Source organism: Cantharellus anzutake (genome assembly GCF_015039405.1).
Source record: "Cantharellus anzutake strain C23 chromosome Unknown EI90scaffold_1, whole genome shotgun sequence".
Taxonomy (NCBI): domain Eukaryota; kingdom Fungi; phylum Basidiomycota; class Agaricomycetes; order Cantharellales; family Hydnaceae; genus Cantharellus; species Cantharellus anzutake.
In genome coordinates, this window is record NW_024066951.1 from 3,198,305 (window position 1) to 3,224,515 (window position 26,211).

The 26,211-nt window shown below is 47.6% G+C and overlaps 16 protein-coding genes across 16 annotated transcripts; 5 read left to right on the forward strand and 11 right to left on the reverse strand.

Moving 5' to 3' along the window:
* The first annotated feature begins 859 nt into the window (after window positions 1–859).
* EI90DRAFT_3029285 (Spo11/DNA topoisomerase VI subunit A) lies at window positions 860–2,251 on the forward strand. The gene is made up of 9 exons (XM_039058110.1): window positions 860–924; window positions 981–1,064; window positions 1,131–1,205; window positions 1,259–1,326; window positions 1,392–1,544; window positions 1,604–1,658; window positions 1,716–1,765; window positions 1,834–1,901; window positions 2,000–2,251. Exons 1-9 carry the CDS (start codon window positions 877–879, stop codon window positions 2,092–2,094), a joined length of 696 nt encoding a protein of 231 aa, XP_038924209.1. The 5' UTR covers window positions 860–876; the 3' UTR covers window positions 2,095–2,251.
* Window positions 2,252–2,571: 320 nt separating this feature from the next.
* EI90DRAFT_2902429 (PLP-dependent transferase) lies at window positions 2,572–5,178 on the reverse strand (the record flags this gene model as incomplete). Its single annotated transcript, XM_039054091.1, has 12 exons — window positions 2,572–2,634; window positions 2,764–2,957; window positions 3,066–3,228; window positions 3,252–3,327; window positions 3,401–3,625; window positions 3,709–3,819; window positions 3,924–4,030; window positions 4,089–4,107; window positions 4,212–4,402; window positions 4,484–4,608; window positions 4,686–4,968; window positions 5,074–5,178. 12 exons carry the CDS (start codon window positions 5,176–5,178, stop codon window positions 2,572–2,574), a joined length of 1,662 nt encoding a protein of 553 aa, XP_038924210.1.
* A 1,202-nt stretch (window positions 5,179–6,380) lies between these two features.
* On the reverse strand, window positions 6,381–7,073 carry EI90DRAFT_68890 (uncharacterized protein). The gene is made up of 3 exons (XM_039067956.1): window positions 7,040–7,073; window positions 6,551–6,952; window positions 6,381–6,482 (listed from the first exon to the last, which is right to left on the reverse strand). The coding sequence occupies exons 2-3, from the start codon at window positions 6,769–6,771 to the stop codon at window positions 6,413–6,415; spliced, it is 291 nt and encodes a 96-aa protein (XP_038924211.1). The 5' UTR covers window positions 6,772–6,952; window positions 7,040–7,073; the 3' UTR covers window positions 6,381–6,412.
* On the reverse strand, window positions 7,036–8,456 carry EI90DRAFT_2900886 (guanine nucleotide binding protein, alpha subunit; the record flags this gene model as incomplete). Its single annotated transcript, XM_039054050.1, has 6 exons — window positions 7,036–7,107; window positions 7,163–7,190; window positions 7,246–7,484; window positions 7,569–7,698; window positions 7,801–8,090; window positions 8,154–8,456. 6 exons carry the CDS (start codon window positions 8,454–8,456, stop codon window positions 7,036–7,038), a joined length of 1,062 nt encoding a protein of 353 aa, XP_038924212.1.
* A 454-nt stretch (window positions 8,457–8,910) lies between these two features.
* On the reverse strand, window positions 8,911–9,187 carry EI90DRAFT_3029299 (uncharacterized protein). The gene is made up of 2 exons (XM_039058111.1): window positions 9,019–9,187; window positions 8,911–8,961 (listed from the first exon to the last, which is right to left on the reverse strand). Exons 1-2 carry the CDS (start codon window positions 9,180–9,182, stop codon window positions 8,934–8,936), a joined length of 192 nt encoding a protein of 63 aa, XP_038924213.1. The 5' UTR covers window positions 9,183–9,187; the 3' UTR covers window positions 8,911–8,933.
* EI90DRAFT_2987655 (UMP-CMP kinase) lies at window positions 8,911–10,689 on the reverse strand. The gene is made up of 8 exons (XM_039056019.1): window positions 10,538–10,689; window positions 10,252–10,477; window positions 10,135–10,191; window positions 9,834–10,081; window positions 9,645–9,771; window positions 9,519–9,583; window positions 9,019–9,462; window positions 8,911–8,961 (listed from the first exon to the last, which is right to left on the reverse strand). The coding sequence occupies exons 2-7, from the start codon at window positions 10,283–10,285 to the stop codon at window positions 9,370–9,372; spliced, it is 624 nt and encodes a 207-aa protein (XP_038924214.1). The 5' UTR covers window positions 10,286–10,477; window positions 10,538–10,689; the 3' UTR covers window positions 8,911–8,961; window positions 9,019–9,369.
* EI90DRAFT_3029304 (uncharacterized protein) lies at window positions 10,251–10,689 on the reverse strand. The gene is made up of 2 exons (XM_039058112.1): window positions 10,538–10,689; window positions 10,251–10,477 (listed from the first exon to the last, which is right to left on the reverse strand). Exons 1-2 carry the CDS (start codon window positions 10,639–10,641, stop codon window positions 10,399–10,401), a joined length of 183 nt encoding a protein of 60 aa, XP_038924215.1. The 5' UTR covers window positions 10,642–10,689; the 3' UTR covers window positions 10,251–10,398.
* On the forward strand, window positions 10,540–11,767 carry EI90DRAFT_3029307 (Snf7-domain-containing protein). The gene is made up of 5 exons (XM_039058113.1): window positions 10,540–10,763; window positions 10,820–10,984; window positions 11,060–11,215; window positions 11,269–11,484; window positions 11,541–11,767. Exons 1-5 carry the CDS (start codon window positions 10,752–10,754, stop codon window positions 11,706–11,708), a joined length of 717 nt encoding a protein of 238 aa, XP_038924216.1. The 5' UTR covers window positions 10,540–10,751; the 3' UTR covers window positions 11,709–11,767.
* On the reverse strand, window positions 11,712–13,071 carry EI90DRAFT_3149671 (CWC16 protein). The gene is made up of 5 exons (XM_039065605.1): window positions 12,932–13,071; window positions 12,766–12,871; window positions 12,589–12,690; window positions 12,519–12,533; window positions 11,712–12,462 (listed from the first exon to the last, which is right to left on the reverse strand). The coding sequence occupies exons 1-5, from the start codon at window positions 12,945–12,947 to the stop codon at window positions 11,799–11,801; spliced, it is 903 nt and encodes a 300-aa protein (XP_038924217.1). The 5' UTR covers window positions 12,948–13,071; the 3' UTR covers window positions 11,712–11,798.
* A 503-nt stretch (window positions 13,072–13,574) lies between these two features.
* EI90DRAFT_3029312 (uncharacterized protein) lies at window positions 13,575–17,932 on the forward strand. Its single transcript, XM_039058114.1, has 14 exons — window positions 13,575–13,768; window positions 13,823–13,863; window positions 13,921–14,007; window positions 14,036–14,172; window positions 14,228–14,440; window positions 14,495–15,515; window positions 15,566–15,710; window positions 15,752–15,972; window positions 16,026–16,161; window positions 16,218–16,747; window positions 16,805–17,227; window positions 17,281–17,359; window positions 17,413–17,572; window positions 17,626–17,932. The coding sequence occupies exons 2-14, from the start codon at window positions 13,831–13,833 to the stop codon at window positions 17,735–17,737; spliced, it is 3,297 nt and encodes a 1,098-aa protein (XP_038924218.1). The 5' UTR covers window positions 13,575–13,768; window positions 13,823–13,830; the 3' UTR covers window positions 17,738–17,932.
* Window positions 17,727–18,489, reverse strand: EI90DRAFT_3029314 (uncharacterized protein). The gene is made up of 3 exons (XM_039058115.1): window positions 18,142–18,489; window positions 18,042–18,080; window positions 17,727–17,986 (listed from the first exon to the last, which is right to left on the reverse strand). Exons 1-3 carry the CDS (start codon window positions 18,199–18,201, stop codon window positions 17,888–17,890), a joined length of 198 nt encoding a protein of 65 aa, XP_038924219.1. The 5' UTR covers window positions 18,202–18,489; the 3' UTR covers window positions 17,727–17,887.
* On the reverse strand, window positions 18,289–19,435 carry EI90DRAFT_69982 (uncharacterized protein). The gene is made up of 4 exons (XM_039067967.1): window positions 19,334–19,435; window positions 18,990–19,271; window positions 18,551–18,930; window positions 18,289–18,490 (listed from the first exon to the last, which is right to left on the reverse strand). Exons 2-4 carry the CDS (start codon window positions 19,180–19,182, stop codon window positions 18,452–18,454), a joined length of 612 nt encoding a protein of 203 aa, XP_038924220.1. The 5' UTR covers window positions 19,183–19,271; window positions 19,334–19,435; the 3' UTR covers window positions 18,289–18,451.
* EI90DRAFT_3029318 (polynucleotide kinase 3 phosphatase-domain-containing protein) lies at window positions 19,374–21,319 on the forward strand. The gene is made up of 11 exons (XM_039058116.1): window positions 19,374–19,426; window positions 19,479–19,547; window positions 19,604–19,837; window positions 19,915–20,000; window positions 20,055–20,172; window positions 20,231–20,340; window positions 20,395–20,467; window positions 20,520–20,762; window positions 20,821–20,893; window positions 20,951–21,053; window positions 21,097–21,319. Exons 2-11 carry the CDS (start codon window positions 19,508–19,510, stop codon window positions 21,250–21,252), a joined length of 1,236 nt encoding a protein of 411 aa, XP_038924221.1. The 5' UTR covers window positions 19,374–19,426; window positions 19,479–19,507; the 3' UTR covers window positions 21,253–21,319.
* A 91-nt stretch (window positions 21,320–21,410) lies between these two features.
* On the reverse strand, window positions 21,411–22,635 carry EI90DRAFT_2964262 (PITH domain-containing protein; the record flags this gene model as incomplete). The annotated part of the gene is made up of 7 exons (XM_039055480.1): window positions 22,519–22,635; window positions 22,417–22,456; window positions 22,248–22,367; window positions 22,096–22,191; window positions 21,888–22,043; window positions 21,597–21,827; window positions 21,411–21,542 (listed from the first exon to the last, which is right to left on the reverse strand). Exons 1-7 carry the CDS (start codon window positions 22,626–22,628, stop codon window positions 21,411–21,413), a joined length of 885 nt encoding a protein of 294 aa, XP_038924222.1. The 5' UTR covers window positions 22,629–22,635.
* A 211-nt stretch (window positions 22,636–22,846) lies between these two features.
* EI90DRAFT_69697 (uncharacterized protein) lies at window positions 22,847–23,870 on the reverse strand. Its single transcript, XM_039067965.1, has 6 exons — window positions 23,757–23,870; window positions 23,628–23,696; window positions 23,438–23,577; window positions 23,278–23,387; window positions 22,995–23,220; window positions 22,847–22,933 (listed from the first exon to the last, which is right to left on the reverse strand). The coding sequence occupies exons 2-5, from the start codon at window positions 23,694–23,696 to the stop codon at window positions 23,072–23,074; spliced, it is 468 nt and encodes a 155-aa protein (XP_038924223.1). The 5' UTR covers window positions 23,757–23,870; the 3' UTR covers window positions 22,847–22,933; window positions 22,995–23,071.
* Window positions 23,871–24,126: 256 nt separating this feature from the next.
* EI90DRAFT_2964267 (phosphoglycerate kinase) lies at window positions 24,127–26,164 on the forward strand. Its single transcript, XM_039055481.1, has 9 exons — window positions 24,127–24,235; window positions 24,298–24,468; window positions 24,520–24,589; window positions 24,649–24,694; window positions 24,756–25,351; window positions 25,406–25,540; window positions 25,597–25,718; window positions 25,772–25,976; window positions 26,027–26,164. The coding sequence occupies exons 2-9, from the start codon at window positions 24,416–24,418 to the stop codon at window positions 26,060–26,062; spliced, it is 1,263 nt and encodes a 420-aa protein (XP_038924224.1). The 5' UTR covers window positions 24,127–24,235; window positions 24,298–24,415; the 3' UTR covers window positions 26,063–26,164.
* Window positions 26,165–26,211: the final 47 nt, after the last annotated feature.

A 26,211-nucleotide genomic window follows, 5' to 3' on the forward strand; every position in this document is an offset into this window, starting at 1 on the left:
ACCGACATCATTGAGGCAGGGGAAAGTGGGAGAGCAGCCAGCTTTGCAATAAATGACTCAGCTACCCCAGAAATGGATAATGGCGATGTCGCTCCTGCTGAAGATGTGGATCTGAGGTTTGTGTACCGGTGAATCCAGCTAGCAAAGCTAACTACTTAAGATAGGGCTTTTGTAATTAGGGCGCTGGAAGATATTTCGCTGAGCCTGCTAAGACAGCTCGTCGACATTATTCGAAACTGCCATCCTGATCACCACCAATCGTCTGACGTTCCTACTGGCAAGATGCGGTTGCGCGTTCAAATGGCATCAAGAAATGGGAAAAGGTACTGTTTTAACATTCGGATTCTCATGTGCGCATTACGACGGATCGGGCAAAAGTCACACGAAGGAAATGTGGTGGCCAAAACGAAACCCCTGTGCGCGACAATTAGGTGGGTTCTTTCCAAACCCAACGCGTGTGTTATTCTATTCTAAAACCTCTACAGGAGCCCTTCTCCGCGTGGTGGATCTATGTCATGCGGCTCTCCACGAAAACACATTGCTCACGAAACGGTTCGTGATTACATGCTATACTGTCTTGGCGTTCCATGATGCTTGCCCCCCCCCCTTATTAGCGAAATTTTCTACCAAGATGTTGCCTTATTTGGGAAGCAATCTAGGGTCGACGAAGTGAGTGTAACATCCCCAAGTAACTCGTTAACTCTCACGAAAGGACCTACAGATCGTCGATGACCTTGCGGCCACTCTTGGCGTAAACCGATTCAATTTGAACGTGGTTCGTTGGGCCCCAGTGGCATGTCATTTTAAGGCGATACTGACCGCCTCCTTAAATAACAGATCGCATCTCCCAAAGGCATAGTTTGCAGTTCCATCCTCATGATCAAATTATTGTCTGGAACAGTGCTAAATCTCTCATCTCGCGAGGCAGGTGGCTGAAGGAGTAGGGAGCCTGAGATATCAACACTTACGCGATCAACCAGAGCACTTTGATACCGCCGACTGATGAGATTGTCCATCTACGTTGGAAAGAAGAGCCAGGGTACATCCTTGTTGTGGAGAAGGAGGTACGTTTTGATATCGTTTGGCTGCTGAGATGTTGATAACTCGACAATCGACGGTTCGACATCAAGGCTATCTTCCAAACACTATGCCACTCAGCCTTTGCGGACAACTCGCTTCTTGGAAAAAAAGGTGTCATTATCACCGTTAGTCTGAACCCTTCACCGTTTACTCTTTCTGGAATGACACCACACCACAGGGGAAGGGGCAACCCGATATTGCTACACGTGGTCTAGTCCATTTGCTCAGCCAGGAGCTGCCTTTGAGGTGCTTTTTTCTCAGTGCCCTCCTCTCGAGCCTCCATATTTCAACTGCTCAGAGAAATCTCCTAGGATCCCAATCTTACTCTTGGTGGACGCTGATGTCTATGGTCTTGAGATTGCATCGGTTTATAAATGCGGGAGCATCAAGATGAGACACGAATCGCATTCTCTCACAAGCGAAAGAGCTATGTGGCTTGGGCTTAAGCATTCCGATTTCCGAAGGTTTTCTTGGCAACCAAACTCCAGTGTGTTACGTCACCAATCTCTACGGCTTTCTCTAGATTCCATATCGATCCCGACTCTCTGCTTCATATTTCCAATATGGATTATCGAAAGGTTTTTATGATGAAGGCAAGCTCTCATCCAAAATACCGCTAAAATCGACTTCACTAGGCTCTGCACATGCTCTCGCGTCTGGGTGATCGTTTCCCAAGTGATTGGAAGTAAGCATTCTCACGCAGAGTTGCTCAGGTGGCCTTAATACCTTGTACCGTCTCGGTCTTCGTCTAAGGGATGAACTTACTCGATTGGTTTTAATGCGTCGAAAAGCAGAAATCGAAATACTTTCTCAAGCCTCTCGTTTCTTTTCCACTATGGCTCTGCCTGCGCCCTCCGCAACTTGGCTCGTCGGAGGGACTGCGGGGATCCTCCCGATAATCTTCCTGATTCGTTTGCAGCGACAACGGGTTGTTTGTGGGATACTGCTCGATCTGGCCCAGCTCTGATACCGTACTTGCTCGTTAAAATTTCGGAGGTGTTGACTGTTATGTAAGAGGGGACAGGAAGTGATTCTGGTATGCTGTCGCAGGGGTGAAATGCACTGTACGATGCGGGAATAATGCATGGAAATAAAGCATGAATCGAAATACTTTTAAGCCTTTTGCTTCTTCTCGACCGTGACTACGACTCTGCCTTCGCAACTTGGCTTGTCAAAATCACCTGCACTGGCCCCTCACATCTGTATTTCTGATCCTTTGGCAGTATGTAATAACAGGCGACTGTGCGCGATACCGTTCAGTACCCCTTTATACCGTACTTGTTCATAATCTCGGAAGTGCCGACTATCATGTAGAAGGGAACAACGAATTGATTCAGTCGGGCTGTCACAGTACCATATACAGTACCGGGTTGACAGGAAAAAAAAAAAAAACAACAACAACAACAACAAGTGATGTGGTGTCCAATGACCCGCACCGTGATCCAGAAAATGGGACTTCTGGACTCCGGTTCAAGATAAAAAAAAAATCCTCTAGTCGAAAAACTCTACGATGAACTTGGAAAACCTTTCAACACCCTTCTTCAATTCGTCATGCTGGGGGAATCATAGAGTACGCGTGAGCAAAAAAGAAGAAGCAATTATATATCCTAACCCCTCTCCTAAAATAACCCCCTTCGGGAGGGGAGAAAAAAAAAAAGAAAAAAAAAATCAATCCAAACTCACCGTAGCCATAGCATAACACATTCTCAAAAACGCAAACGTATCGTCAACTTGATCCCTTTCTTCCTCGCTCCGCCCTTGGAAGACGAATCCAGGTCGGAAAAGGACACCTGAATCGAGAAGACCTTTCCAGAGACGGTCACTTAGGAAGGTGCGTGCTTCGGAAGGGGAACGCGTTTCGACGAGATGATGGTAGTCTTTGTGATATTGTAACGGGAACTGAAGAAAAAGGGATGGAAGAATGGATGTGATGTTATTATGCGAATGGTTGTAAAAAAAAAGAAAAGAAAAAAAGAAAGGACTACAAACCTTTAACCAGAGGAACATACCCGAAGTAGCAGGAACGAATTCGAACAGCGGGTTCGTTCCACCACCGTGATCTTCCTTCTCATCATGATGATCCACAACATGAAGATGTTTCTCATCCACTACAAGTTTCTTGTACTTGTACGCAACGAAAATAGACGACTTGCAGATGCAGGCTCAGTGACCTGCTTGATGTTGAATCGTTCATGTAAAAAGTCGATCGTCCAATCCCTTCTCAATCTGTATCGTCCCCTTAACCCTCTTCATGTGTGTAAAATAAATAAATAAATAAATAACTTTGTGTGATCATAGAAAGAGGAAGGAAAAAACTCACCGAAGCCAACGCACATACCCATCAAACCCCCACTCCTTCAAAAGAGTACCCACAAGAGCCTGACTGAGTCCACTGGCTTGTAAAGTTCCATTATTCTGACATATCATAAGATGTTTACGGAAAAGAGGGGATGCGGTGAAGAAGCCTAGACGACATCCTGGACCGATGGTCTTTGAAAAGGTATCGAATCGAACGACTCGACCTTGATGATCGAACCTTAGGAAGCTGTCGTTGAAGTTATAAGGAAGGTCTATTAGCGACGGGGTCTTGTTTTGTTTTGTTTTTTTTTTTTGGGTAGCCTTCTTCACCTTGGAACGAGAGATTCAATCCATTCTCTATCATTGCTCTCTTTAGCGTACTTCAAAGCGCGAACTTCCGTACTTTCACGGACGTAAGCACCAAATTGTTGAAAATAATAACTGCAGCCCCACAAAAACAAAAAAAAAAACGAAATAAAGGAAGGTGAGTGGGTGAAAGAATATATGAATGTTGTTGTTCTTTGGCGCATGAGGGATTCACTTACGGATCATCCTCGATAATAATGAGATCGTATTGAACAGCGATGGCGTAGATAGCTCGTTTGCGTTCAGCTGAGAGCGTTATACCTGTAGGGTTTTGACCAACAGGAACCTGTCCATTCGAGAAAATGTCAGATATATATATATATATGAAAGCGTTGAAGCCTAACTTGAAGTAACAGCCTTGGTCTAACCAAAAATAAAAATAAAAATAGCAGCAAGTTGGCGGTGATATAAGAAAGACGTGAAAAAAGCAAAAAGCAAAAGCAAGAGAAAGGGAGGGGGGGGCACACCTAGAACAACCTCTCTTCGACTCGTCCCAATTCCGAAGAATCGTCTCCAGATCTCCAGGGTCCAACCCACCCGCATCAATCTTAACCGGGAACGGAGTGACTTTGAAAGATCGCATTCGTGCGAGAGAATGGTTATAACTCCATTCATCAACGAAACATCCATCCCCTGGACTTGCCAATACGTCCAATACCTTTTTTTTTTCGGATAACAGCATGCAGGACGCGCGCGGGCGTATCAGCACATACACTGTACAGTCATATGTGACACATACCTTTGCGAATGCATCACCGGCACCGATATCCACCAAAGTTGCCCAGTCAGAGTACCCTGGACGATACACCTTGGATACGAAATCCTTCACCCACGTTTCGAGGGGAGCTAAACCTGCTGGGGGGCCTTAAAAAACAATTAAAAAAAACATTAAAAACATTTCCAGATCAGCAAGAGGAGGAACATATATGTTATCCACTCACTGTAACCCATTAAAGTAGAAACCTCAAAATCGCCCTCCCTCTGTTTATACCTTGCAATCTTCAGAGTATCCAGTGTGGCACCATCCTCCTTATTCGAGAGCGATGAAGTAAAGAAGCTTGCAAGCCACCCAAGAAAACCATCATTCTCCTTAGTACTAGGCTGAGACACGGAACTAATATTTGGGTCAAGAGGGAACGTATCGGGTTTCAAGAACTCTGAAGAAAGAGTTTCGAAAGGGAAATATTCAGAGGCAGGAACACCGCTATCGAGGTTGACTAGGTTCTATATAAAGAAAAATGTGGAAATATTGTTTACAAGTTGGTTGGTTGGTTGGTTGTTCGATGACGCCAATGACATACATATGTAATAAATACAAATTTAACTCACAGGTGACGCATTTCCCCTCGAGTATGAAATTGTCTCATATACGGATTGACGTCGAAGCGCAGATTGGGATAAGTGATGCTTCAAGTCGATGCTCTTGTTCGCCATGACACCTTTTGCAGAGGTAGGGCTTACAGAAAGAGAAGAGGGGGCAAACCCCTAGCTCAGACCCTTCAAGCCACCCAACACCCCCCTATCTTCTTTTGCTCGAATAAGGGAACCCAATGTACTGTAAAGTATGTAAAACACCGAACATTACGTCGCACGCCAAGGGGCAAGTTAACCGGCGCCGGCCAACCCGACCCACACGGAATCTTCGTTTTGGTTCGTTAAACAACTAGCTTCCTTTACATTAATCTCTCTCTTGGTTCCATCACAAGAAACGAGATCTCCACGGAACAGTCAGCACCGTCTGACAGATTCTCGATGGTGTGTGCTGCCGCGTGCGAACCGACCAGAACGAATTTGAGTCGAGAATCGGATGCATAAATTACCCCTAGCTTGCCTTGTGATATGATGCATGTACCGCATGGTAGTTATATGTATGGTACGGCTATGTAGCTATCCCGCCCGTAGCGTTAACATGAATCATCTCTACATCGTAGCTACTTGTATATATATTGACGGTACCGTGTACAGTGCATGGTGTTCCGGTTTGTGAAATGTCAGAGGGAATTTGGGTCAAGAACTGACGTCCACTGACACCCGATATATGCACCGATGACATGCTGATATATATATTGCTATCGCGGAGCGACAAGTGCCCCCTCGCACGCGACGAGAACAAAATGAGACGTGCCCCAAGCCCAAGCGCCCGACCAACAATGATATCATGCTCAACTAATGGTTCGGACATAATTACCCGACAACTAATGTCAAAGGTGAGAGTAAGCAAAGGGACCTCGAAGCCGGTACTATAAATCGACGACCGTGAGAAACTCCCCATCCGTCGGTCATATATATTATCCCGGCACAATCGCGCTGTACTCTCTCTGGCAAAGTGCTACAGTGATTTTTTTTTTTTTTCATAAATCATGGTGGTAGTTTTGCAAAAAAAAAAAAAAAAAAACGCTTGTTGCTTTGTTACGAAACGATGATATCAGGGACTTGTACAAGTTGATTGGAAAAAAAAATTACACAAAAGAGGAAAAGACTAAAGATAGTAAAAAAGAGGCGATCGCGAGAGAAGAAAGAAAGAAGAAAAGAAAAGAGACGTCCACCGAAACCCTTGCAAGGGGAAGAAAGGTATGGGAAAAAGAAAAGGGAGAGGGAAGGTGAGAATATGAATCCGCGAAGAGGGATGTGAAAATGAATGTAACGGCGGAAACTCTCAGGAAAGAGATCATGGGGAAACACAACACACAAGCCCGACGTTCACTATAAGGGGAAGCTCATTGGATTGGCAAAGTGCGCTATTAACCGAGTAATAGGAGTTAGACAAAATCAGGAACTTCTGCTTCACAGCACAGCATGTCCTTACCTGGACTTAAACAAGTAAAGAGCTCTTGCTCCTGAGAGGGGGGGGGAGGGTTGTTCGAAGGGGCTACGGAATGGAGATAAAGGGCTTTCAAGATTGGTCGAACGACAATGATACGTTTGGCTTGAACTGCCCATGTATGGGTTCGAGAGAAGATGATCATGCGTCGCGGAACGGATGGCGTCGAAATTGAGGGAAACAAAAAAAAGAAAAAAAAAGTACATGTTATACTAAAGTATTAGGTCGTGTAAATTGTATGTTTGTAGTGTAAGTGCTGAGGGGGGCAGGTAACAAGTGGAAAGAAAAAAGGGGATAAGAATAGATATGCCTATTATCGTTTTCCCTTTGCGAAAGGGGAGGAGTTGGTGGTCGTTGTTGAAATATGTTGTGCTAACCATGAGCAACCTTGGATGAGAATGGGTGAAAGGAAGGGGGGGGGGGAGGGGGTGTAAATAATTAGGGTGGGAGAGTACACGGGAGGAGGGCTGTTACAATATCCCAGAGTCACGTAAGGCATTCTGGAGGATGGTCTCCTTGACCGCAGCGAAGACGACTCGAATCTGTGGAGGCTGATGTAAGAGTGAAGACTTTCTGGCGGCAGCAAAGGTGACGTACATTATCGGTATCCGTTGCTTGTGTTAAGCTGGTGACCGCACAAATGAGCCAAAATGGAGTGGATGATGATGAAGCTGACTTACTGGGGGTATAAGGCGAGTTTGGCTCTGTTCATCCCGACAAACTTCCATAAGATGAACTTTGTGGCTTTCTGGACGTCGGAACCGCCCTTGAACTCCGGGAAATACTTTTCTAGAGGTGAGCGAGCCAGTTTTGACTGAAACACATCAATCTTATTAAGGAAGAGAATGATCGATGTGCTCAAAAACCAGCGAGAGTTCACGACGGATTCGAATAACACGAGGGATTCCAGCATACGATTCTATGGAAAAGGAACCCAGAGATCAGAAGAAGGGGTTGGCACATTGGAGAAGGAGAACGATGGGGAGGATGGAGGACTACAAACCTGAGCCTTCTCTTCTAACAATACTTGATCATACTCACTGATGGCGACGCAGAAAATGATCGACGTGACAGCTTCAAAGCAATGAATCCATTTTCTTCGCTCAGATCTCTGGCCGCCCACGTCGAACATGCTGGAGGGAGAAGGAAAAAGGAAAAACTGCCGTCAACGACGAGAAATATGCCCTAAAAAAAAACCGCAGCCAAAGCCAAAACCAAGCCCTTTTTTTGCTTACTGTATAGACAACTGGCCCATTGTAAAGCGGGTTTCAGTGATACCAGTCGTTTTGGCTCGAGCACGTAAAACGTCGACTTCTGTAGGAACGTAATTCCTGTCGCATATTCTCCGGACGTTTGAGAAGAAGTAATCCGCGGAATCCATCAAGTAGAATTCGTTTGAGCGTTCCATGAGCCTCAAAATGACTGGGTCTTTCCAGAAGGACTCAATTGCTTCTGCCAGTGAAATGGGGAGTGTAAATGAAGGGTCCGGATCGTATTGAAAGTCCTTGATTTGCATCATGTAGTCCTAATCGATGGACATTGCTTCAGAAACGGTAGAGTTTGCACTAGAGCCACCTTTCCCACTCACTCGATTTACCCCCACTTCCGGCTGAAGCGAGAATTTGATCATAGCGTTCGCAACATCTTGAGCAGACTCAACGACGTTTTTATTGACCACAGGTCGGTAAAGCATAAGTTCATCCTTGGTGAATCCTTTCTGATGAATGATTTTCATCTGTTTAACTATAGTACTCTTTCCAGATTCTCCTGAGCCCAGGAGAAGTATCTTGCATTCTCCTCGTAGTCGGCGGGAATCTTCCTCTATCTGCTTATCGATGATGGCATTGCGGGCCCTGCCGTCACGGTCTCCGGCTGACACGCACGCGCCCATTGAGTTCCCCTCTTATACGGTGCCTTTCGCTTTCGAAAGCGTAGGAGGCCAAGGAATGTGGGGGTATAAGGGTACAGAGTGGAAGGAGTTAGTCGAAAGTAGAATAATTTTGCATCCGGCTTATCCGACCTTTCCGAATCTATTTGACTGTACCTGACTTTTCGGTTCCTTGCGCGACTACTTACAAGCTGTGCAATGACCAAAGAACAAACTCTCATCGTTTGTCAAGAGAGGTGATGCTTTCCCCAATGATCCCCTCTGGGCGTCAAATAGAAGCTCACCGCTAAACGCTGTTGCATGCCGTTCGACCCGAATATGATCGTTGTTCGTGATGAGAAAATTAGCCACGTTCTTTACATAAGCTTTGTCTATCTTTGGAGGCCTCGGCCAATGGGGCCCCTTGTTGGAACTAGACGATGTAGGGGTTACGCACTGAGCCCGAAAGTCTGACAGGGTCTTTTTCACCGGCGGCGCTGATCATGCATGATCCCGCAGAAGTGCAGCCCTGCGAAAACTAGTCTCTCACTCTGTCTCCCATATGAGGGTTACACCTGAATCTCACACCAAAAACCTTCGCTTGTCTCCAATATTGTCGCTGGTTGGGATAACCTGCATGCACGTCCGATGTATCGGCCCTGACTCCACTTTGTTACTTTTTTGAGCCAGAGTCAAATCATAACCACATTCTAGAACTCTCAGCCGCGCGCAACACACACTCCTTTCCATTCTCATGTTTCTGGGAAAGGGCTTCATACTCACCTTCATATTTACGTAACCACTTTCTGGCTGTGCAACACGCATTGCCCCAAATGCATGGAACTAAGCGAATCGGACACGCGGTCAAAGATAGGGTTCTCGATCCCTTCATTGGGCCTGAAATATGATTCAAGGTTTAGTGATCCACTACCTACTATTATAAGGTTTTCGATTTCTCAACCGCAAAGGCGGCATCCATGGCCGCACGTACCACGGTGTGCACGGTTTCGACCGGTGGTGTGGCGTCGATCTGATGGAAGAGAATCCTCTGCGTGAACAGCCAATCACGACGGACATACGGCTCACCTCAACAACCCTGCCCTCTGCCCGGTAATGGTCGACCACTGGCATACTCGTTTCAATGAATGTTTCTGTGCGATAAACAATTAATTTCGCTTCTTCTGAGTGGAAAAATGCAGCACGACGACGCACTGAATCGCTTCTTGATCGATTCTTCGTTATCATCGGTGCGTCCGCTTGTTTTGCCACGTTCCAATAATCGTTTGAGGAGTTCCTGCTCTGGGCAATTGAAGAAAAGCACAAAGGAAGCTGGGCAGACCTGATCACGCATTGATGGATGTTCAGATTGAGGATTGGGTATTGAGGAAAGGATTCACGCACATCCTCGTCAAACTTGAGAGCTTGATCCATCTTTCGCGGAAACCCATCAATAAGGAATCGGCCTTTCCCATTAGTCCAACCTGAATGATCGCTGTTCTTTCGTTCCTCGAACGCGGCTTTCATAGCGTTCTCTAACAGCTTGATCGTAACTTCCATGGGCACAACCTGGCCTTCGCGAATATACTCAGCAATCAGTGCGCCATATTGAGAACCTTCTCGTTTCTGTTCGGCTCGTAGAAGATCTCCAGCTATTGAAGGCATGAGCACCCACTATCCGATCATCTTCGGAAACCGTATTGACCTGAGAGATGAACAAAGTCGTATTCGCTGACGAGTGACGCGCATTGAGTCCCCTTGCCTTTGATGGGGGGTGAGACATAGGCAGGCTTTCCACTCGGATATAATCGATGTTTCATACCTGCCCCTGGCCCACCAAGAACATAAACCACCATAACTTTTGTATGGTCAAACGTCGCCGGATGAGGTAGTTTAGGGATGTCACCACTTTCCTTGGCCCGTGGGAATGAAGGGCGTCTGCGATCTTGTTTAAAATAGGCATTATGATCTACTGTTCTTTCTGGACTGGTGGAATAAGGGGGTTAGGATGCTGTCTTGGCCTCTTAGACGCGGGGTTGGTCGACTCCCTGTCACAGATTCGGTGAGAGCCAATTCAAGTGACTGATCAGTAGTTAAGAGATAAGGACCTGTACTTGACAACAGCAGCAAATGCAGCAAAGGAAAGGAAGGGGATCGAAAGCAATAAGAACGGATTTGGATATCTGCGGTTCGGATGCGCAGGTGGATTCATGCGAGTTAAAAGAGCGAAATTGTTTGCCTCCGCGGCCGTGCTAGGCGTGGGAGTTGATCACCACCAACACCTGTTCATCTTTCTCTTTTTGCCAGAGCCGGATTACCAAAATGAACATCCTGGTGAGTGCCTCTACGTGCCCCCATCTCTGAGATTACCAGTGAAAGAGATCACAAAGGAAACGTTATTTGGGCGCAGCATGACTCCGGCTGAGCGACTACGGCAGCATCAACGAGCGCTGGCCAAGGCACAACGAGAACTCGATCGAGAGCGCACAAAGCTCGAACAGCAAGAGAAGAAATTGGTTGGTGACATTAAACGCAGCGCCAAAGTTGGACAAATGGTATAAGCGATTTCCCTGTAACTTTGTGCGGTCAGTTTAGGCAAATTCATGTTGCCCATTTATCTTCATATTCAGAATGCCGCCAAAGTCCAAGCTAAGGACTTGGTGAGAACGAGGAAATACGTGCAAAAGTTCTACCAAATGCGCACTCAGCTACAGGCAGTCTCTTTGCGAATCCAGACACTGCGAAGCAATCAACAAATGGCAGATGCTATGAGAGGCGCTACAAGGGTAAGAACAACCCCCCCACCGATTGTTCTGGTGATTGACCACTTTCCATATAGGCGATGGCATCGATGAATCGTGGCTTGAATCTACCTCAGATTCAACGAATCATGACTGAATTCGAGAAGGAAAGCGCCACCATGGACATGAAGGAGGAAATGATGTCTGACGCTGTCGACGATGTGATGGACGATGAAGTTGAAGATGAAGAGGAAGAAGGGGAAAAGATCCTTAAAGAAGTGTTGGATGAGATTGGTATAAATCTACAGCAGCAGGTGAAGTTGACTCGTACTTTTTGTTGTTCCGTTGCTCACGTTTATTCTTAACATAGCTAAATGATACACCGACGGCGATCGCCACTAATGCCCCATTAACTTCTGGACGACAAATGGTTGCTTTAGGTGCATCAGACGAACCGTCTGCGCCATCCACTCGGAGTGGGGGAGATGATGACTTGGATGAGTTGCAGGCGAGATTAGATAACTTAAGAAAGTCATAATTTACCGCAGTACTAGTTGATTGTAATTCCACATAATATACATAGTCGTAGCGCTGAGAGATACAAGTGTATAGTAAGCTTGATCGGTTGTTATGCGGCCGCCTTAGGCTTAGTGGGGCGCTTGATGCCCAATGCACTAGCCAATTCAGATTTCTTCTTTTTAGCAGGGGGAGGTGCTCTTGTCATGACGGCTTTGACTGCCGTCTGAATGGTAGAGTCGAGTTGGGGTTCCAAGAAATCTGCCTTTCTCTTGATAGTGATGCTTGACGATGGTGCGCTATCCGGTGGGTTGCTGTCATTACCAGATGGTTCAACAGTCGAGGATGTTTGGGAAGGACCCGCGCTAGATGATGTGGAAGGATTGGGGATTTTTGAGAATACCCGACGAACGATTTCCTCGTCTTCTTCCTCCTCCGCCCTCTTCCGCAATTCTTCCTCGTCCAACTCTTCATCCTGAGCCTCAAGAGCATCGACAGCACCACCACCCGCCGCGACACGTTCTAGACGGGCATTACGTGCACGCAAATCTTGAAGTGCATCGAGTATTTCCATTTCTCGCTTGGAATCTTGGGTTCGAGTCTCGAGCACTTTCATGGCGTCGTTTTCCTCTTCTTCGAGCTTGGCTAGACGATCCTCTTCCTCTACAATTTCCACTTCGCGCCAGGGTTCGAAATTACGGGAGGCCCCAAGCTCCGCAGCGTAGTCGGTATTCTTTGGGTCCGTCTTGAATGTTATTTCTGCAGAACAGAGCGTGCTGGAAGGTTCGGTGAGTCGTACCCAGCCCACTGACAACGTCGGGGGTGAACACACCATTTGATGTAGAACCTAGGAAAGGGAAATATTAGTGAAAGATTACTTCGGAATAATGTGGTCAGCGTACCTGAATATTTTAATGCCATAGTAATCCTCGTCCTCTACTGTTTCTTTGCGGGCATTAAACTTTTTGCCCTTGTATATGTACTCGCCACAGGTGTTACAGCGCCTGAAGAGTATGTCGAGAGAAGTTCAGTATTGATGGTCCCATGGCCAACTGTGTATGCCCAATATGTGTACTCACATGCTGAACGGAGCCATGAGACGTACTACCTGCTGGGAATTTTTCGGTCCAGATCGCCTCGGGATTTTACTTGGATCGAAATCGGGTGGGTAATACTTGTTAAGGACTAAGGGAAGCATGGTCCTTAAGTGTTTCTATGTGGTCTGATCCAGATGCGTGAGCTCACCCTTCCGTTCAGACATGTTTGCGTGCTGACGAGAACGAAGTGGTAGCTGATTGAATACAAATCACCTGACTGCGACGTTCGGTAAACTGTTGGTTGGGATTAGATCCGGCATTCGATGCGCAAATTAATGTGGTTCTCGTCAGTGGGGGATGGTGGAAAGTTTAAATGAATGCTACTATGTGATATATTCAAGTGCAGAGTGGGAATGATGGAAATCTGGCATTTGCGCGAAAATCCAAATAATAATAAACACCATCCGCAATCATCCGGACTTAGCAGCCCTTCCACCACTCAGGCGTCGAGGGACGGCGCTGGTACTTTTCTCACAGTATGGCCTCCTCTGCTCCTATTAACAACTTCGATGCCAATCTTCGGCGGCTTGACCAGTCCCGAGCGAATTCAGTGTCAAGCAATGTCAAGAGCAAAGCTGACACCAAGCCCTCTACAGTAAAGTTGCTATCGACTCAGCGTCTTTTAACATGCATTAAGGAATACTTTAGGGTAAGTTTAAGCCTGCTTCCGCGCCGAGCACTGCGTTGCGCGGTATGGGCAATCCACTGGAAATCGCTGGTGAGTTGGGGAAATTCGCTGTGCATTCCACCCTGAGACTTACATCGCATCTCCCTGCTCGTTCAGGTTCTGTAGAAGCTCGAAACTCACCGGCAACAGTCTCTCCGTGGGGAAGTGATGGCTCTGGATCAGTCCCTAGTCCAGTCGTGCCGCCTTCTCGTCCGGCGTTATCAAAGCCAAAGCGGCTATCGTCCGATTCTGATGATTCGCCTGTGGGGACGACCAAACGTGTTAAGCGCTACACAGGAGTGACTGCTTTAAATTCTGGTTTGTTTCATGATTGTTTGTGGGATTTATTGTTAATCTACGCGTAACACAAAGACACCTCTATGTATGAGTCTCCAAGTGCGACACAGCCCGCGGTTGGTGTTTGTGTATTATACGCTCCTCTATGCCTTTCTGATAACTACTTATACCAGTCTCGCGCACCATTCGCGTCGGACATCTTTCGGGGTCCGCTTTCTGGCGCCCGAGCCGGGGGTTCGACTTCCGGGTCGTCGTCGGGGGTCAACGTCGACCCAGGGCCACGAACAGTATGCCCCTAATTCATTACTCCTGGAGCGTGCCCGTACAATGGACAAGTTCATCAAGCACCAGGCTAAAGTTATCCCATACGCATTTCGCGACGTTGGTAATAATCGTCAGGATGCTGAGGAGTTCGAAATTCTCCAGTTCGTTTTCTCTTATGTGCTATTTGATCCAAGCCTTACTCCATTATCAACTCAGGAATTATTACCAGAACCGTCTGGTGACTCTCGCAACTGAAATGGGGGAGCATGGCGTTGGCAAAGCCTCAGCGTCTATACTGTCAGCCGACCACGATCTCCATGAGCAAATAAAAATAATGGAGAAGCTTATTAAGCACCAGGCTAAAGTCATTCCCTTAGCTTTCGGCCGCGCTGGTGGTTCGGTCGACCAAGAAGAATGGGAGATCGTGCAGTGAGTCCTGTCTTTTATATTCAAATTTACGCTCTTATGCTGCTGCTTCCTTAGAGCGCATTACCAAAGTCGGCTGACCGCCATGACAATTCCTCATATCACTTCAACCCCCGTTAGGACTCCGCTGAAACCGCTCTCCCCTCAGAAGCTTCCCTCGTTTGCGAGCATAGCGAGCATAACCCTTGTCAAGCAGACTCCCTCTCCATCACCTCGGAAACCAGCCAAAATGCGCACGGAAATTGGGAGCCCTCGTGGGGGCCGAAGGAACGAGAACTGTTCGAATCCATTAGGTTCTCTACGCACCAGCTCGGTTCCTTCGTCGCCAACGAAAAGTCGAACTGCAGGTGTACTCGCTCATCCTGAAGATGACTTAGAGGCACTGTGGGGGGATGTGGCGAATATTTCGGACGATGATGATTTGATTGAGATTTCTCCGCCTCGCGCGAAACCAAGTACGGCGAAGACAGAAACTGCGATCAATCAACCACCCACACACAGCTCCGTTAAGGTCACCCCCCTGTCGCTACAGCAGCGTACTACACGAACTCCCCTTGCAACCCCATCTTCATCCGCATCCTCAAGTCCATACTATGATGAAGCATTTCGTATCCTGCGGCGAATATTCAAGCTTGACACTTTTCGACCAAATCAATTTGAAGCAATTGCTGCCACACTATCTAAGAAGGATGTCTTCGTACTTATGCCTACCGGCGGAGGAAAGTCGCTCTGTTATCAGCTACCAGCTTTATGTAAAGGTGGCGAAACTTCTGGAGTAACCGTCGTGATTTCGCCCCTCAAATCCTTGATGGCTGATCAGGTTCAACACCTGAAAAACCTCAACATTGACGTTGTGGCTTACAATGGGGATGACGACAAGGCGGCGTCGAGCGCGACGAACTCCCGTCTAAGGAGTTCTCACAAGCCTACCATCCTATATACAACTCCCGAGAAGCTGAAGTGTAGTGCCGCAGTACGAGATATTCTGGGCTCTCTTTACTCCTCCAAACAGATTGCCCGTTTCGTCATTGATGAAGCGCACTGTATCAGCTCCTGGGGTCGAGACTTCCGACAGGCAGTAAGTAGCGGTTTCTTGCCAATTGTTTTCGAGTCTGAACAGGATTGCAGTATCAAACACTGGGAGAATTGCGTGACCAATACCCTGATGTCCCCCTTATGGCTCTTACTGCGACCGCGAAGGAGGTCGTGGTGAAAGACATCATCTCGAAGCTTGGAATGAAAGATTGTGTCCAGCTTAAGACGTCTTTCAATCGTCCGAATCTCAATTACGTTGTTCTGAAGAAGTCTATGAAGGCAGTCGTTTCGGATTGGGGGAATGGATATCTTCGAACCACCCGAACGAATCAGGAGTTGTGTACTGCTACTCGAAGAAAGACTGCGAATCCGTAGCCAAACAACTACGTGAATCTCATCGTTTGAAAGCTGAGCATTATCACGCGGGGATGACTGCTGCTGACAGAGAGTGTGCTCAAACATCATGGCAGAGTGGAAAAGTAAACATAATTGTTGCCACAGTACGTCGCCGCTTTCCAATCTATCGCTTGCTGTTCTAACGACAATGCTACAGGTCGCCTTTGGTATGGGGATCGATAAGGCTGATGTGCGATTTGTCATTCATCACACCCTGCCGAAGAGCTTGGATGGCTACTATCAGGAAACTGGAAGAGCAGGGCGCGATGGATTGCCTGCAGACTGTCTGCTTTGTAAGGCCTAATATTATTGTCGGTTGCAGTATTGACAACCCATTCCCTCAATCTAGATTATGCTTATGGGGATGTTCTGAAATTGCACAGACTGATTGATCGGGATGATCAGGATAATCCAATGGTGCTGTCTCCTGAAGATCGAGAACGACTTAAAGGCGAAGTTCGAACGGTCGCCCAATATGCCGCCAACGTCACGGATTGCCGTCGCACCCAAGTTCTCCAGTATTTTGGGGAGCGGTTCGGTCGCGATCAATGCGATCAGTTATGTGACAATTGTCAGAACTTCGATGGCAACGCCACGAAGGAGGATAGATCCAGCATTGCCATCCATCTTATCACTATTGTGGACAAAGTTTGTCGCGAAGGCGTGAATCTCACTATGAAGGAGCTTTTCGATGCGTATCGCGGAGCAAACAACGAAGCGGTTCGGAAGAAGTCGTTGACAAAAGTCGAGCATTACGCTGCCGGGAAGGGTCTGGATACTGTCCTCATCGATAGAGTCATACAACACTGCCTTGTATGGTCTGTCCTCGATTTATACGAACGGCAGAACAGTGCAGGCTATAACAACGAATTCATCCAGGTGAGACTGAGTTCCTTTGCTTCCCATTGAACATCGACAGATATCCGCATGCAACAGCTCGGTACGAGAGCTCCTGACGTGCTCAACGGCCAGTTTCCGGTTTTAATGGCGTATCATAAAACTGCACCCTCAAAGCAGAGGAAGTCCACCAAGTCCATCGAGAAGCGTCCAGCTGCCCGGGTGGATAGTGGAGGTGCATGGAAAACGAAGGAAACCACCGCGCAGATGTTGGAAGGACGCCCGAGGACGACAGGCAGTCGTACTACCTTTTCTGCCGCTGAAAATGAGGACGCGGAAGACATAGAATATAATGCCGACGCTCCTTCAACAATTCAGAGGAGACGCACACAAGACGGTGCTGTAGAGGATGCTGGCACTGATTCACACCGCGAAGACACGGATGGACACGCACGAACTGACAATAATGGCGGGATGTCTACTATGCGCCGCTTGGCTGAGTTGAAGTCTCTTCGTGATGACGTGATTATTTCATCCTTGGTCGTACAACGTGCCAATACTGATACGTCCATCAGATTAGCAAGGAAGGTCATGATGTTGGGCTTCTTCATGATGATTTTCTATTGGAATTGGCTCTTAGTGTCGACGCTCGCGGTCTGTGCGGAACCTCTTTCATTTCACATTTACTAAATTTTCAGAACAATCAGATCCCTCTGGCTTTCGAAATATCCTCAATGATCACTTCAGCAAGGACCAAGCCACGCAAATTTGGAATACGCATGGGAAACGGCTGCTCTCAAAGTGTGTATGGATGGCTACTGGTGGCGGTCAGAAACGTACCAGATCATTTCCAACCAGCGAAACAACGTAGGTCAAGTCAGAATCTCATTCATGCGCATCCGATCATCCTTTTGTCACAGGGCCCCGAAGACGGTGATCGATCGTTCTAAATACGCCCTCCCTGCTTCAGCAGCCTCGACTGTCCCGGTGTCTGCTTCAAAATTCAAGCCAGCGAGTCGGCTAAAAAGATGACCAACTTCCATATTCTGCCCTATCTTATGATTACTTCTATGTACATTATTGGTTTTGTGAAGACGACTCGGGTACAGTATTAAACACGACACAATTTCGATATTACTCTGCAATAATGCACACAATGTAAAGGGGGTGAGCCTAACGAATTCATTTCCGTCTCTTGACTTTCCCCAGTAAGACCTCACAGTCGCGACAATACCATTTGTGTTTGGGAGCTTCCTTAAGGCCGGCACACCCATAGTGGAACTTTCACGGGTATCCGTTAAAAACGCGTGAGAACCAAGGAGATAGCAACACTCACCCATTCTCTTTCGCAGTCCTCATTGTCGCACGCTACCATCTGCACGTACATAAACAAATCAATCGCGAAGGTGAACCTCAACTAATACTGAGGGACGTACTTCGCCATACGAGACTTGGGTACAATAACAGTATCTTGGCTCGTTCGGGTCCACAGGCATGACAGGGGCCGCAGTTGTGAGTGTGATCGGCTGTGGCAAAGGTGTCGGGCTGGCATTCACAATGGGAGGTGCTTCGGGGAGTAGTTCCGGTTCGTGCCTTCTTTTGATACCTCGCTTTCGACTGCGTGCTGAGGCAGTTTCCTCACTAGTTTCCGCCTCAATGACTTCATGAATAGGTCCACTTGGCACCCCCGGAAGGACTGATGCGGCCGGAAGTGTTCCCGGCCGGGTGTTAAAGACAAGAGCGGTTTCATCCGTCTTGATTATTGAATCCAGCGATCGGACATGTCTGTCTACCTAGGTAAAGCTGAGTTTGTACGGGCATTCGGCCCGCTGTCTTTGAACTTACGGAGTCATACGCAGACGCGGCCAATGCAAGCTTCTCTTCAGAAGCCTTGGCACTTTCGGCCATCAAAAACGCTATGTACTCTAGCATTTGGCGCGTCTTTAGCCTCAAGGACAGAGGGTCCTGAGTATTGGTGCTAGCTGACGCTTGTACATTGTGACGTGACTGGATTCCGTTGGTTGAAGGCTCAGCAAGATGTTGTCCATCCTTTGGCTCGGAATCAGCATCATCGTCAAGCGGTTGTGGAGCGACGGATTCTTCATCAATGCCCTCTGCCGATTCCGAGATATCTTTACGTGTGGGAGTTCGAGACGCCTGGAGTAACAGCGATTCACGATATGCAGAATATTCTTTAATGCATTTCTGCAATTCTGCCGTGAAGGCTAATGTACGGGGAAATGCATCGTGAGGGTGATAATTAGAACAGATTCGGCAGACTCACACTCGTACTTCTTGTCAAGTTCATGAAGCAATGCGAACATTCGATGCAAGGAAAGTGGAAGCTGTTCAATTACTAAATGCAACGATGAGTGTCGACGAAACCCATAAAATCCCTTTCGTACCCTCATAATTCTCGTCGCGGAAACTTTCCCATTGCTCTTGGAAGGGATCACTGGCAGGTTCAGTCTCTGCATCTGCAGAGCCCGTCTGCTGTTCCGAGCCTCCGTCTTTCTCGTTGTGATCTAGTGAAGTACTCGCATCTTCTTGCGCATTTGCCTTTGTCCTACGTCTTCGTCTCTTATACCTCACCATGAGCTGATGGAAGAATCGAGGAAAGGCGCTTACAGAAAGCGCGGACTGATATTGACTAATATTGACACCGAGAACAACAGTCACAGTGGGCGCTTTACTCAGCGCCGAAAGAACTATGACTAAAGAAGGTACTTTATTCCGAGCTGTCTTGTCGGGCTAGAGGCATCTCACACTATGGGAGGCTCAAAGAGGCCCAAAGAGGATGACATGCAAGGTGCTTCTAAAAGAGTAGCCGAATCAGGGAAAGGTCTTTCGCGTGTCTCTGAAGTCTAGTACAACACTGCTCATCACGAAATTCGTTAGTATATTCTATCTTTACCCAAAGCATGGCCCCAAAGGGTCTCCTCTGGCTGGAGAATGTGGGTGGGACTTGTCTTCATGGACTGCACCAAAGCCCCGTTTTCTCGCCCAAAGTCGCCTTATTTGACTTGGATGGGACCCTCATTAGGCCTAGGGGAGGTAAGAAATTTCCGAAAGACGCAAATGATTGGGAGTGGTGGCACGCCACAGTGAAATCCAAGTTGGCTGAAACTGCTAGTGAAGGGTGATTAAATATCACAGAACAATCCGCGTCGCCTCGATCTGACGTTGCGTGAAGTTTTTCTTTAATATAGTATCGAATCAGGCAGGATTTTCCAGCAGGAAAGGAGAAGAACGGCGTGCTGAATGGAAGAAGAAAATCCCTAAGATTGCCGCCCAAGTATGTGCCTTCGATCTTCAATTTCCCAATTTCCCACCTGAAACGGAATCTTAGCTTCCAGGCGCACCATTTCGTATATTTGCTGCAGGAGCCTATGACGTGTACCGAAAGCCATTACCCGGAATTTGGCATGCAATCGAGCAAATCTTTGCGAAAGAGAATGTGGTTATTGGTAAGGGACAAGACAAGCTCGTGATGCGTCAAGTCATCTCACGAACCGAACGGCGCAGATAAAGGGTCTTCCTTTATGGTCGGGGATGCTGCTGGTCGGCCCTCAGATCACTCTTTTGCGGATCGACTATTTTCAATCAATGCTGGTCTAAGGTTCTTAACTCCGGAGGTATGTGTGGCCTTTCTCGATAGAGCCTATGCCAAGTAACCACACAATCCATAGGAGTTCTTCTGTAATCAGAAGCCAGTGCCCTACGAGCTGTCAGGCTTCGATCCATCCACGGTCCCTAATGACCGTAAGCATCTTGCGAACCGTTCTCGATGCATTGATACGAGCCTCAGATACAGTGCCTTTATTCACCCCCTCCAATACTCCTTTGATACCGGATCACGACACATCCGCGTCGGTCACCAAGCCAGCAGAGATTGTATTGTTCGTTGGCTACCCGGCTTCGGGGAAAACATCGTTCTACAAAGACTACTTTGAGCCGCACGAATACGTGCATGTCAACCAGGATACTTTGGGTAGTAAGAAAAAATGCTTAGCACTTGTTGAGTCTTCTGTGAAAGAGGGAAAGAGTGTTGTCGTTGGTGCGTTACTTCATGCCGGCTTCGTCAGATTCCAGATGACGTACGGCTATGAGGATAGACAACACGAATAGGGATGTGGACACACGAAAACCATACATTACTCTAGCGAGGAAGTTGAAGTGTTCTATTCGGTGAGCCCTGGCTTCTAACTAAGTGGGCCAGCCTTGTATCTTATGCTGGTTGGATAGCTGCTTATACTTCGCCACCCCTCGGGAAACTGCAATACATAATGATGTATATAGAGCTTTTCTGGCAACTCCACGTGAAGGCGAGGTACATATTCCGGTGCTAGTGACAAAATGATTCGCTGAAATGATTTTTTGAAGGTTCGAAGGACCCTTCTCCTACCTTGGCATTCAGTTCTTTTCAGAACAACTTCGAGGCACCTGATGTCAATGAGGGCTTTTCAGAAGTGAAAACCATAAATTGGGTATTTCGTGGTACAGAGGAGAATCGTCTCCTCTGGGCCATACGAACTCATGGGTTCTAGATGATTGATGATTGATCTCATGTCAGTATGACATTGTACAACACGACACATTATTTTGATATTTCTGTGACAAGAAATACATAAGGGGGAAGCCGCGAGACCCGTGAATCTTTCTCAATCCTCTGTTTTCCGCAATCCACTCAAACTCTGGGTCATTCTCACCACGTTTCCTCGTTAGTTTTGAAATCTGGGGTGAGATGAACGGCACTCAACTGAACTGGCACGCCAAATACATCGATCGAATTAATCCTAGTCTCATCCTCGCCACCTTGATTCGAGGAGACAAAAATCTGTGGGAGGTCTGGAACTCAGAGAAATGATTGGCGAAATAACGATTCCCTCACATGAAGACTGTTGACGCTCTGGAATCTAACATATCGCAAAGGTATTTTACTCCCTTTGTCGACTATTTCGTCGCTCAATTCTATTATTTGAGAAGCCTCAGGTTCCTCGGCGTCCTCAACGTCTTCGAATCCAAGGGCAGGCCTGTTGATGAAGAGCTTGATCTTCTTCGGTCCAGAGGAGGGAGGATCTGTTCTGATAGATATGGCCCGGACCCGAACTGTTTGGATGAACTTTCGTCGTTAATGGTCAGAAAAGGAGACGCATTGCAACATGGATGAGACAATGCTCACAGAAATACTAATGAGTAGCTGTTCGTCTGCATCGCTTTCTAGGTAAGAGCTGGAAGAATTTTTCCTTTTGGCTGAGAGAATTCCCTTGACTCCGTGCTCCTCGGATTCGTTAAGGCAATTCAGTTGTGACACGTCTAAAAGTTCAAGGAGTGAAACCTATTCGGAAATCGTCATCGAGGGATGGTTTCCGCGGAGAGATAGTTCTAACACTGTCGGAAGATGAACCTTCACCACTGCTTGCTGGTGGGGCTCCAGCGTACTTCTTCACCATGGCCTCCAAGCCGGGAGGGTTTGCCCCCTTCAACTATAAGTATGGATATAAATTGAGCTGTCATCGTACAGCCCCTTCTAGTCACCCACCGTATCGATCACTGCGTGGTTCTTGATGAAAACAAATGTCGGCATAGCTGTGACAGAATACTTTTGGGCGATCGGTTGCGAAGCGTCCACGTCCACTTTAACGAACGTAACGTGCTTGTGCTACGCTGTTTGAGAAAAATGATCTAGGACATGAACAAGCAGGGCTTACGGATTGGGAGAGGGCCTCGAATGTGGGGGCGATAGCATGACTTTGAGAATCAGTACGGATTTCTCAGGGGCGTGAGGCTTTCACCAAAGTCAATTTACGTACCAAGGAGCGCACCAGGTTGCCCAGAAGTCGATGACAACCAGGCTATTCCCTTTGGTTTCCAACAAAGCATCAAGTTCCTGGGTAGTTTTTACGTGCTTCAAGAGAGCCATGATGAAGTCAGGATCGAGATCTCGGGTGGCGGTGTGATCAATGGTCCAATTCATTCAGATATTCACAATTGCACACCGACTCATTACACAACCACACACCCAAATCCCTTTACCATGTAGATGGCAATACAATCATGGCTGATAAATAAATGCACGGTGCCACGTAGTCACGAAGCTGGGGTGACTGGGTCAAGAGTTTTCATTCCAAAAGTCATTATAACATCGTGAAAGGAGATCAGTAATCGACATTTTTCGAGCCTTAGGAAGGCGAGGAGGCATCGAAGATGATGCAATTGGACTTGGATCTTCATGATGACGTAGATTGGTTCAATATTCGAGTATCAGGGAAGTCGGAGTAGTACTTACATATCCTGAGATGAGACTGGCAGAACGCAAGTACCTCGACTACTTGACAGCAAGAACATTGAGGAGCTGGTGATTCATCACCACTGTTCTGTTGCAGCGGCCGTCGCAGCGGCCCATTCATCAGCTAGGCCGTTCTTTTCCAACTCTGGCAGTTGAGGTGCTTCTTCTGTCTTGGGTGTTATAGGCGTGTTTGGCTGCCGCACATCACTGCTAGATATTGGCGCACCTGCGAATGATATCGTTATTGTCGAAGAGTCTCCGGTTGAAACGGGTGGATAGATACCTCGACCTAAACCTTTAAGTGGACGTTCTTTTCGTTCCGGTGTGCTCTGCTTCTGTGAATCCCATTCTCGTTGTGCAAGTTTTGCGAGTTTCCGCTTGGCATTCTCCTCACTAACAGCCAACTTCAGCTACTGGTTCGGCACAAAGGGAAATAGACTAACCGCTCATTGTCAATGCTTGTCTGGATCTTCTTCTGAGCAGTAGCCTTCGCTTGTTGTTGCTCCCTTATCTTCTTTTGCCTTTCACGCTCTTCCTTCACCTTAGCATTGAAAGCATCCTCGTCAGCGGCGACCCGTTCTCTCTGCCAAAATGTCAGGGAAGCAGTACTATGTTAGACGTTGTGCAAATCACCTGCTCTCTGATCTGGTCATTTTTGAGCTTCATCCGTGCCATCATGGCTTCCAGTTCTTCAGCGGACATCTTTTCCTGAAAACTCGTCGAGGTGTTATGAGGATGCTTAGGGTGGATCGGACGACGCACCTTTTTCTGCAATTCGGGGCGAATGTACCCAGTGATCTTCGGTTTATTTGGCTTCTCTCGTGGTTTTCTATCTTTTCTCTATCATTGCCCCCTTCCTTGTTATTACCAGAATTCCTCTCCCTCGGTTTAGTTTCATTAGGACGGTTCGATGCATCGGCAGTGGCAGCTTCCCATCCGCTGGCGCCGGACGGCTCACCCCAACCGGCATCCGGAGATGGATCCTCCCATGTCACATCTGCAGCGGTATCTCCGAGGGACTTCTCATCAGGAGCCCCCCAACCTGAAGTATCGGCTGGTTCCTCCCATCCGCCTCGTACGCCTTCGTTTCGGCATCGGTTGCTGGGACAGATGCAGGAGTACCATTCTCAGCTTTGGGCGACTTTTGGGAAGAAGTAGATGGAGTCTCGGGCCTATCTGGAATCTGACCCGTATCCATAGTTTAATCCTGAGGCGCTTGCGAGATTCAGCGATAATGAATGGTGGGTTAGTTCCAAAACTAACGAGACGCGCGACATTTGCTTCCGGTGCTTGTAATCGATAGTGTGACCATTTTTGGGCATTCCCATCGCATCTCAGAGTCGGCTTCGAAGCGCTCGATCTCACTACTAAGCCTTCGGACTAGGTCCCCGGAACCCCACAAATAAGTTCGATTCACAGAGATGTCATTGTCCAAGAAGCTCACCATTACCGACTTGAAAGATGAGGATTTCCGGTGAGTTGTTCCTTCACACTGCCGACTCAGCTCATATGCCATCATCTTCAGCGATAAGCGCGTCCTCATTCGAGTGGACTTTAATGTGCCAATTCAAGAGGGGAAGATAACCAACCCAGCGGTATGATTGCGCTCGTCGTCGTCCGCCGCTCCAAGCTTTACATGCTCACTGCGTCATAGCGCATAGTAGGTGCGCTTCCCACCATTAAGCATGCACTCGAGAAAGGTTAGGAGTTTCATCAATATCCCAATGTCGTGGTCATAATTCCAAATATTATTACTTGAAGGTGCCGCTGCTGTCATTCTGCTTTCGCATCTGGGCCGGCCGAACGGAGCGGTTGTGAAAAAATATTCTCTCGAACCCGTCGCAAGAGAGCTGTCTAAGCAACTGGGAAACAAGGATGTCATTTTCTTGCATGACAGTGTTGGACCCCATATCGAAAAAGGTGTCAAAGATGCGCCCAAAGGCTCCGTTATCCTGCTCGAGAACGTCCGCTTCCACCTCGAGGAGGAAGGTTCCTCCAAGGACAAAGACGGAAAGAAGATCAAGGCTGATCCTGCGGCCATCGAGAAGTTCCGCGAACGTCTCACGGCTCTTGGAGACATTTACATTAATGACGCATTCGGGACTGCGCATCGCGCCCATTCCTCTGTCGTCGGAATCAAGCTTCCCATTAGGGCCGCGGGATTCTTGATGAAAAAGGAGCTAGAATACTTTGCCAAGGCTCTGGAAAATCCCGAACGTCCGTTCCTTGCTATTCTCGGTGGTGCCAAAGTTTCGGATAAGATTCAACTGATCGAGAATCTCATCGACAAGGTCAACTCGTTAATTATTTGTGGTGGTATGGCTTTCACGTTCAAGAAGACTCTCGAGAGTGTTGCGGTGAGTAAAATGCATTTTCCGACAGCATAAACCCGTAATTTTGCCCACCCTAAGATTGGGAAATCCCTCTTTGACGAAGCCGGCTCAGAGAAAGTCGCGTCACTGGTTGCGAAAGCGACGCAGCATAATGTCAAGATCGTCTTCCCTATTGACTATATCACAGCGGACAAATTTGACAAGGAAGCTAAGGTGTGGTTAGATCCATGTATGATGTTGCCACTGTACCATTAATGTCGATGCGATAGACCGGCACTGCCACGGACAAGGAAGGCATCCCAGAAGAATGGATGGGTCTCGATGCTGGTCTAGAGAGTCGTGAGTTATTCAAGACTACCGTGCTCGAAGCCAAGACTATTCTATGGAACGGGTTCGTATCTCGGGCCTGCAATGAGGCCAGCTGACACACACTTCGGTCCACAGACCCCCGGGTGTCTTCGAATTCCCTGCCTTCGCTGGAGGATCTAAGGCACTTCTTGACGCCAACATAGAGGCTGCATCGAAAGGTGCCACTGTGATCGTGGGGGGTGGCGATACTGCCACTGTCGTGGCTGATTATGGTTCTGAGGACAAGCTGAGCCATGTCAGCACGGGTGGAGGTGCAAGTCTCGAACTCCTCGAGGGCAAGGTATTTGCGCCTTACTCAGAGATATACTGTATAAATGATCCCTTCCGCAGAACCTGCCTGGCGTCGCCGACCTGAGTGAGAAGTGAATGAATTCTTCCCATTGGAGGATGGAAATACGACAATCGTCAAAACCTGCTATTACCACCGATTGCTGTTGTTTTGAATACAATGTAGCTTGTAAAGGAGTCCAAGATGAATATAACGACCACTGATGCCGCATCGCCAAATTATTCGG

Coding starts and splice junctions, on each gene's coding strand:
- EI90DRAFT_3029312 (XM_039058114.1), top strand. CDS start 13,831: ATGTATGAGTCTCCAAGTGCGACACAGCCCGCG. Junction 14,173..14,227: donor GAGGAGTTCGAAATTCTCCA/GTTCGTTTTCTC, acceptor TTATCAACTCAG/GAATTATTACCAGAACCGTC. Junction 14,441..14,494: donor GAAGAATGGGAGATCGTGCA/GTGAGTCCTGTC, acceptor CTGCTTCCTTAG/AGCGCATTACCAAAGTCGGC.
- EI90DRAFT_69697 (XM_039067965.1), bottom strand. CDS start 23,696: ATGTCCGCTGAAGAACTGGAAGCCATGATGGCACGGATGAAGCTCAAA. Junction 23,388..23,437: donor ACAAGCATTGACAATGAGCG/GTTAGTCTATTT, acceptor GTTGGCTGTTAG/TGAGGAGAATGCCAAGCGGA. Junction 23,221..23,277: donor ACTTAAAGGTTTAGGTCGAG/GTATCTATCCAC, acceptor TATCATTCGCAG/GTGCGCCAATATCTAGCAGT.
- EI90DRAFT_68890 (XM_039067956.1), bottom strand. CDS start 6,771: ATGTACTTTTTTTTTCTTTTTTTTGTTTCCCTCAATTTCGACGCCATC. Junction 6,483..6,550: donor CTTTACTTGTTTAAGTCCAG/GTAAGGACATGC, acceptor CTCGGTTAATAG/CGCACTTTGCCAATCCAATG.
- EI90DRAFT_3029314 (XM_039058115.1), bottom strand. CDS start 18,201: ATGCCTGTGGACCCGAACGAGCCAAGATACTGTTATTGTACCCAAGTC. Junction 18,081..18,141: donor CCCAAGTCTCGTATGGCGAA/GTACGTCCCTCA, acceptor ATGTACGTGCAG/ATGGTAGCGTGCGACAATGA. Junction 17,987..18,041: donor AGGACTGCGAAAGAGAATGG/GTGAGTGTTGCT, acceptor TACCCGTGAAAG/TTCCACTATGGGTGTGCCGG.
- EI90DRAFT_3029285 (XM_039058110.1), top strand. CDS start 877: ATGATCAAATTATTGTCTGGAACAGTGCTAAATCTCTCATCTCGCGAG. Junction 1,206..1,258: donor AAAAAGGTGTCATTATCACC/GTTAGTCTGAAC, acceptor ACCACACCACAG/GGGAAGGGGCAACCCGATAT. Junction 1,327..1,391: donor AGCCAGGAGCTGCCTTTGAG/GTGCTTTTTTCT, acceptor GAAATCTCCTAG/GATCCCAATCTTACTCTTGG.
- EI90DRAFT_3149671 (XM_039065605.1), bottom strand. Junction 12,691..12,765: donor CTCATGGCTCCGTTCAGCAT/GTGAGTACACAT, acceptor CATACTCTTCAG/GCGCTGTAACACCTGTGGCG.
- EI90DRAFT_2987655 (XM_039056019.1), bottom strand. CDS start 10,285: ATGGTGGTTTATGTTCTTGGTGGGCCAGGGGCAG. Junction 9,584..9,644: donor ATCGATCAAGAAGCGATTCA/GTGCGTCGTCGT, acceptor TTTATCGCACAG/AAACATTCATTGAAACGAGT. Junction 9,463..9,518: donor CAGAGGGCAGGGTTGTTGAG/GTGAGCCGTATG, acceptor CTCTTCCATCAG/ATCGACGCCACACCACCGGT.
- EI90DRAFT_3029299 (XM_039058111.1), bottom strand. CDS start 9,182: ATGGAAAGGAGTGTGTGTTGCGCGCGGCTGAGAGTTCTAGAATGTGGT. Junction 8,962..9,018: donor GACAAGCGAAGGTTTTTGGT/GTGAGATTCAGG, acceptor TAGTTTTCGCAG/GGCTGCACTTCTGCGGGATC.
- EI90DRAFT_3029318 (XM_039058116.1), top strand. CDS start 19,508: ATGCAAGGTGCTTCTAAAAGAGTAGCCGAATCAGGGAAAG. Junction 20,001..20,054: donor TCCCTAAGATTGCCGCCCAA/GTATGTGCCTTC, acceptor ACGGAATCTTAG/CTTCCAGGCGCACCATTTCG. Junction 20,341..20,394: donor TAAGGTTCTTAACTCCGGAG/GTATGTGTGGCC, acceptor CACAATCCATAG/GAGTTCTTCTGTAATCAGAA.
- EI90DRAFT_2964267 (XM_039055481.1), top strand. CDS start 24,416: ATGTCATTGTCCAAGAAGCTCACCATTACCGACTTGAAAGATGAGGAT. Junction 24,469..24,519: donor TTGAAAGATGAGGATTTCCG/GTGAGTTGTTCC, acceptor CATCATCTTCAG/CGATAAGCGCGTCCTCATTC. Junction 25,719..25,771: donor AAGACTATTCTATGGAACGG/GTTCGTATCTCG, acceptor TTCGGTCCACAG/ACCCCCGGGTGTCTTCGAAT.
- EI90DRAFT_3029304 (XM_039058112.1), bottom strand. CDS start 10,641: ATGAATCCACCTGCGCATCCGAACCGCAGATATCCAAATCCGTTCTTA. Junction 10,478..10,537: donor GCTGCTGTTGTCAAGTACAG/GTCCTTATCTCT, acceptor AATCTGTGACAG/GGAGTCGACCAACCCCGCGT.
- EI90DRAFT_69982 (XM_039067967.1), bottom strand. CDS start 19,182: ATGCAGAGACTGAACCTGCCAGTGATCCCTTCCAAGAGCAATGGGAAA. Junction 18,931..18,989: donor ACTTGACAAGAAGTACGAGT/GTGAGTCTGCCG, acceptor CCCGTACATTAG/CCTTCACGGCAGAATTGCAG. Junction 18,491..18,550: donor CCGCGTCTGCGTATGACTCC/GTAAGTTCAAAG, acceptor CTAGGTAGACAG/ACATGTCCGATCGCTGGATT.
- EI90DRAFT_3029307 (XM_039058113.1), top strand. Junction 10,985..11,059: donor GCGCCAAAGTTGGACAAATG/GTATAAGCGATT, acceptor CTTCATATTCAG/AATGCCGCCAAAGTCCAAGC. Junction 11,485..11,540: donor GTATAAATCTACAGCAGCAG/GTGAAGTTGACT, acceptor TTCTTAACATAG/CTAAATGATACACCGACGGC.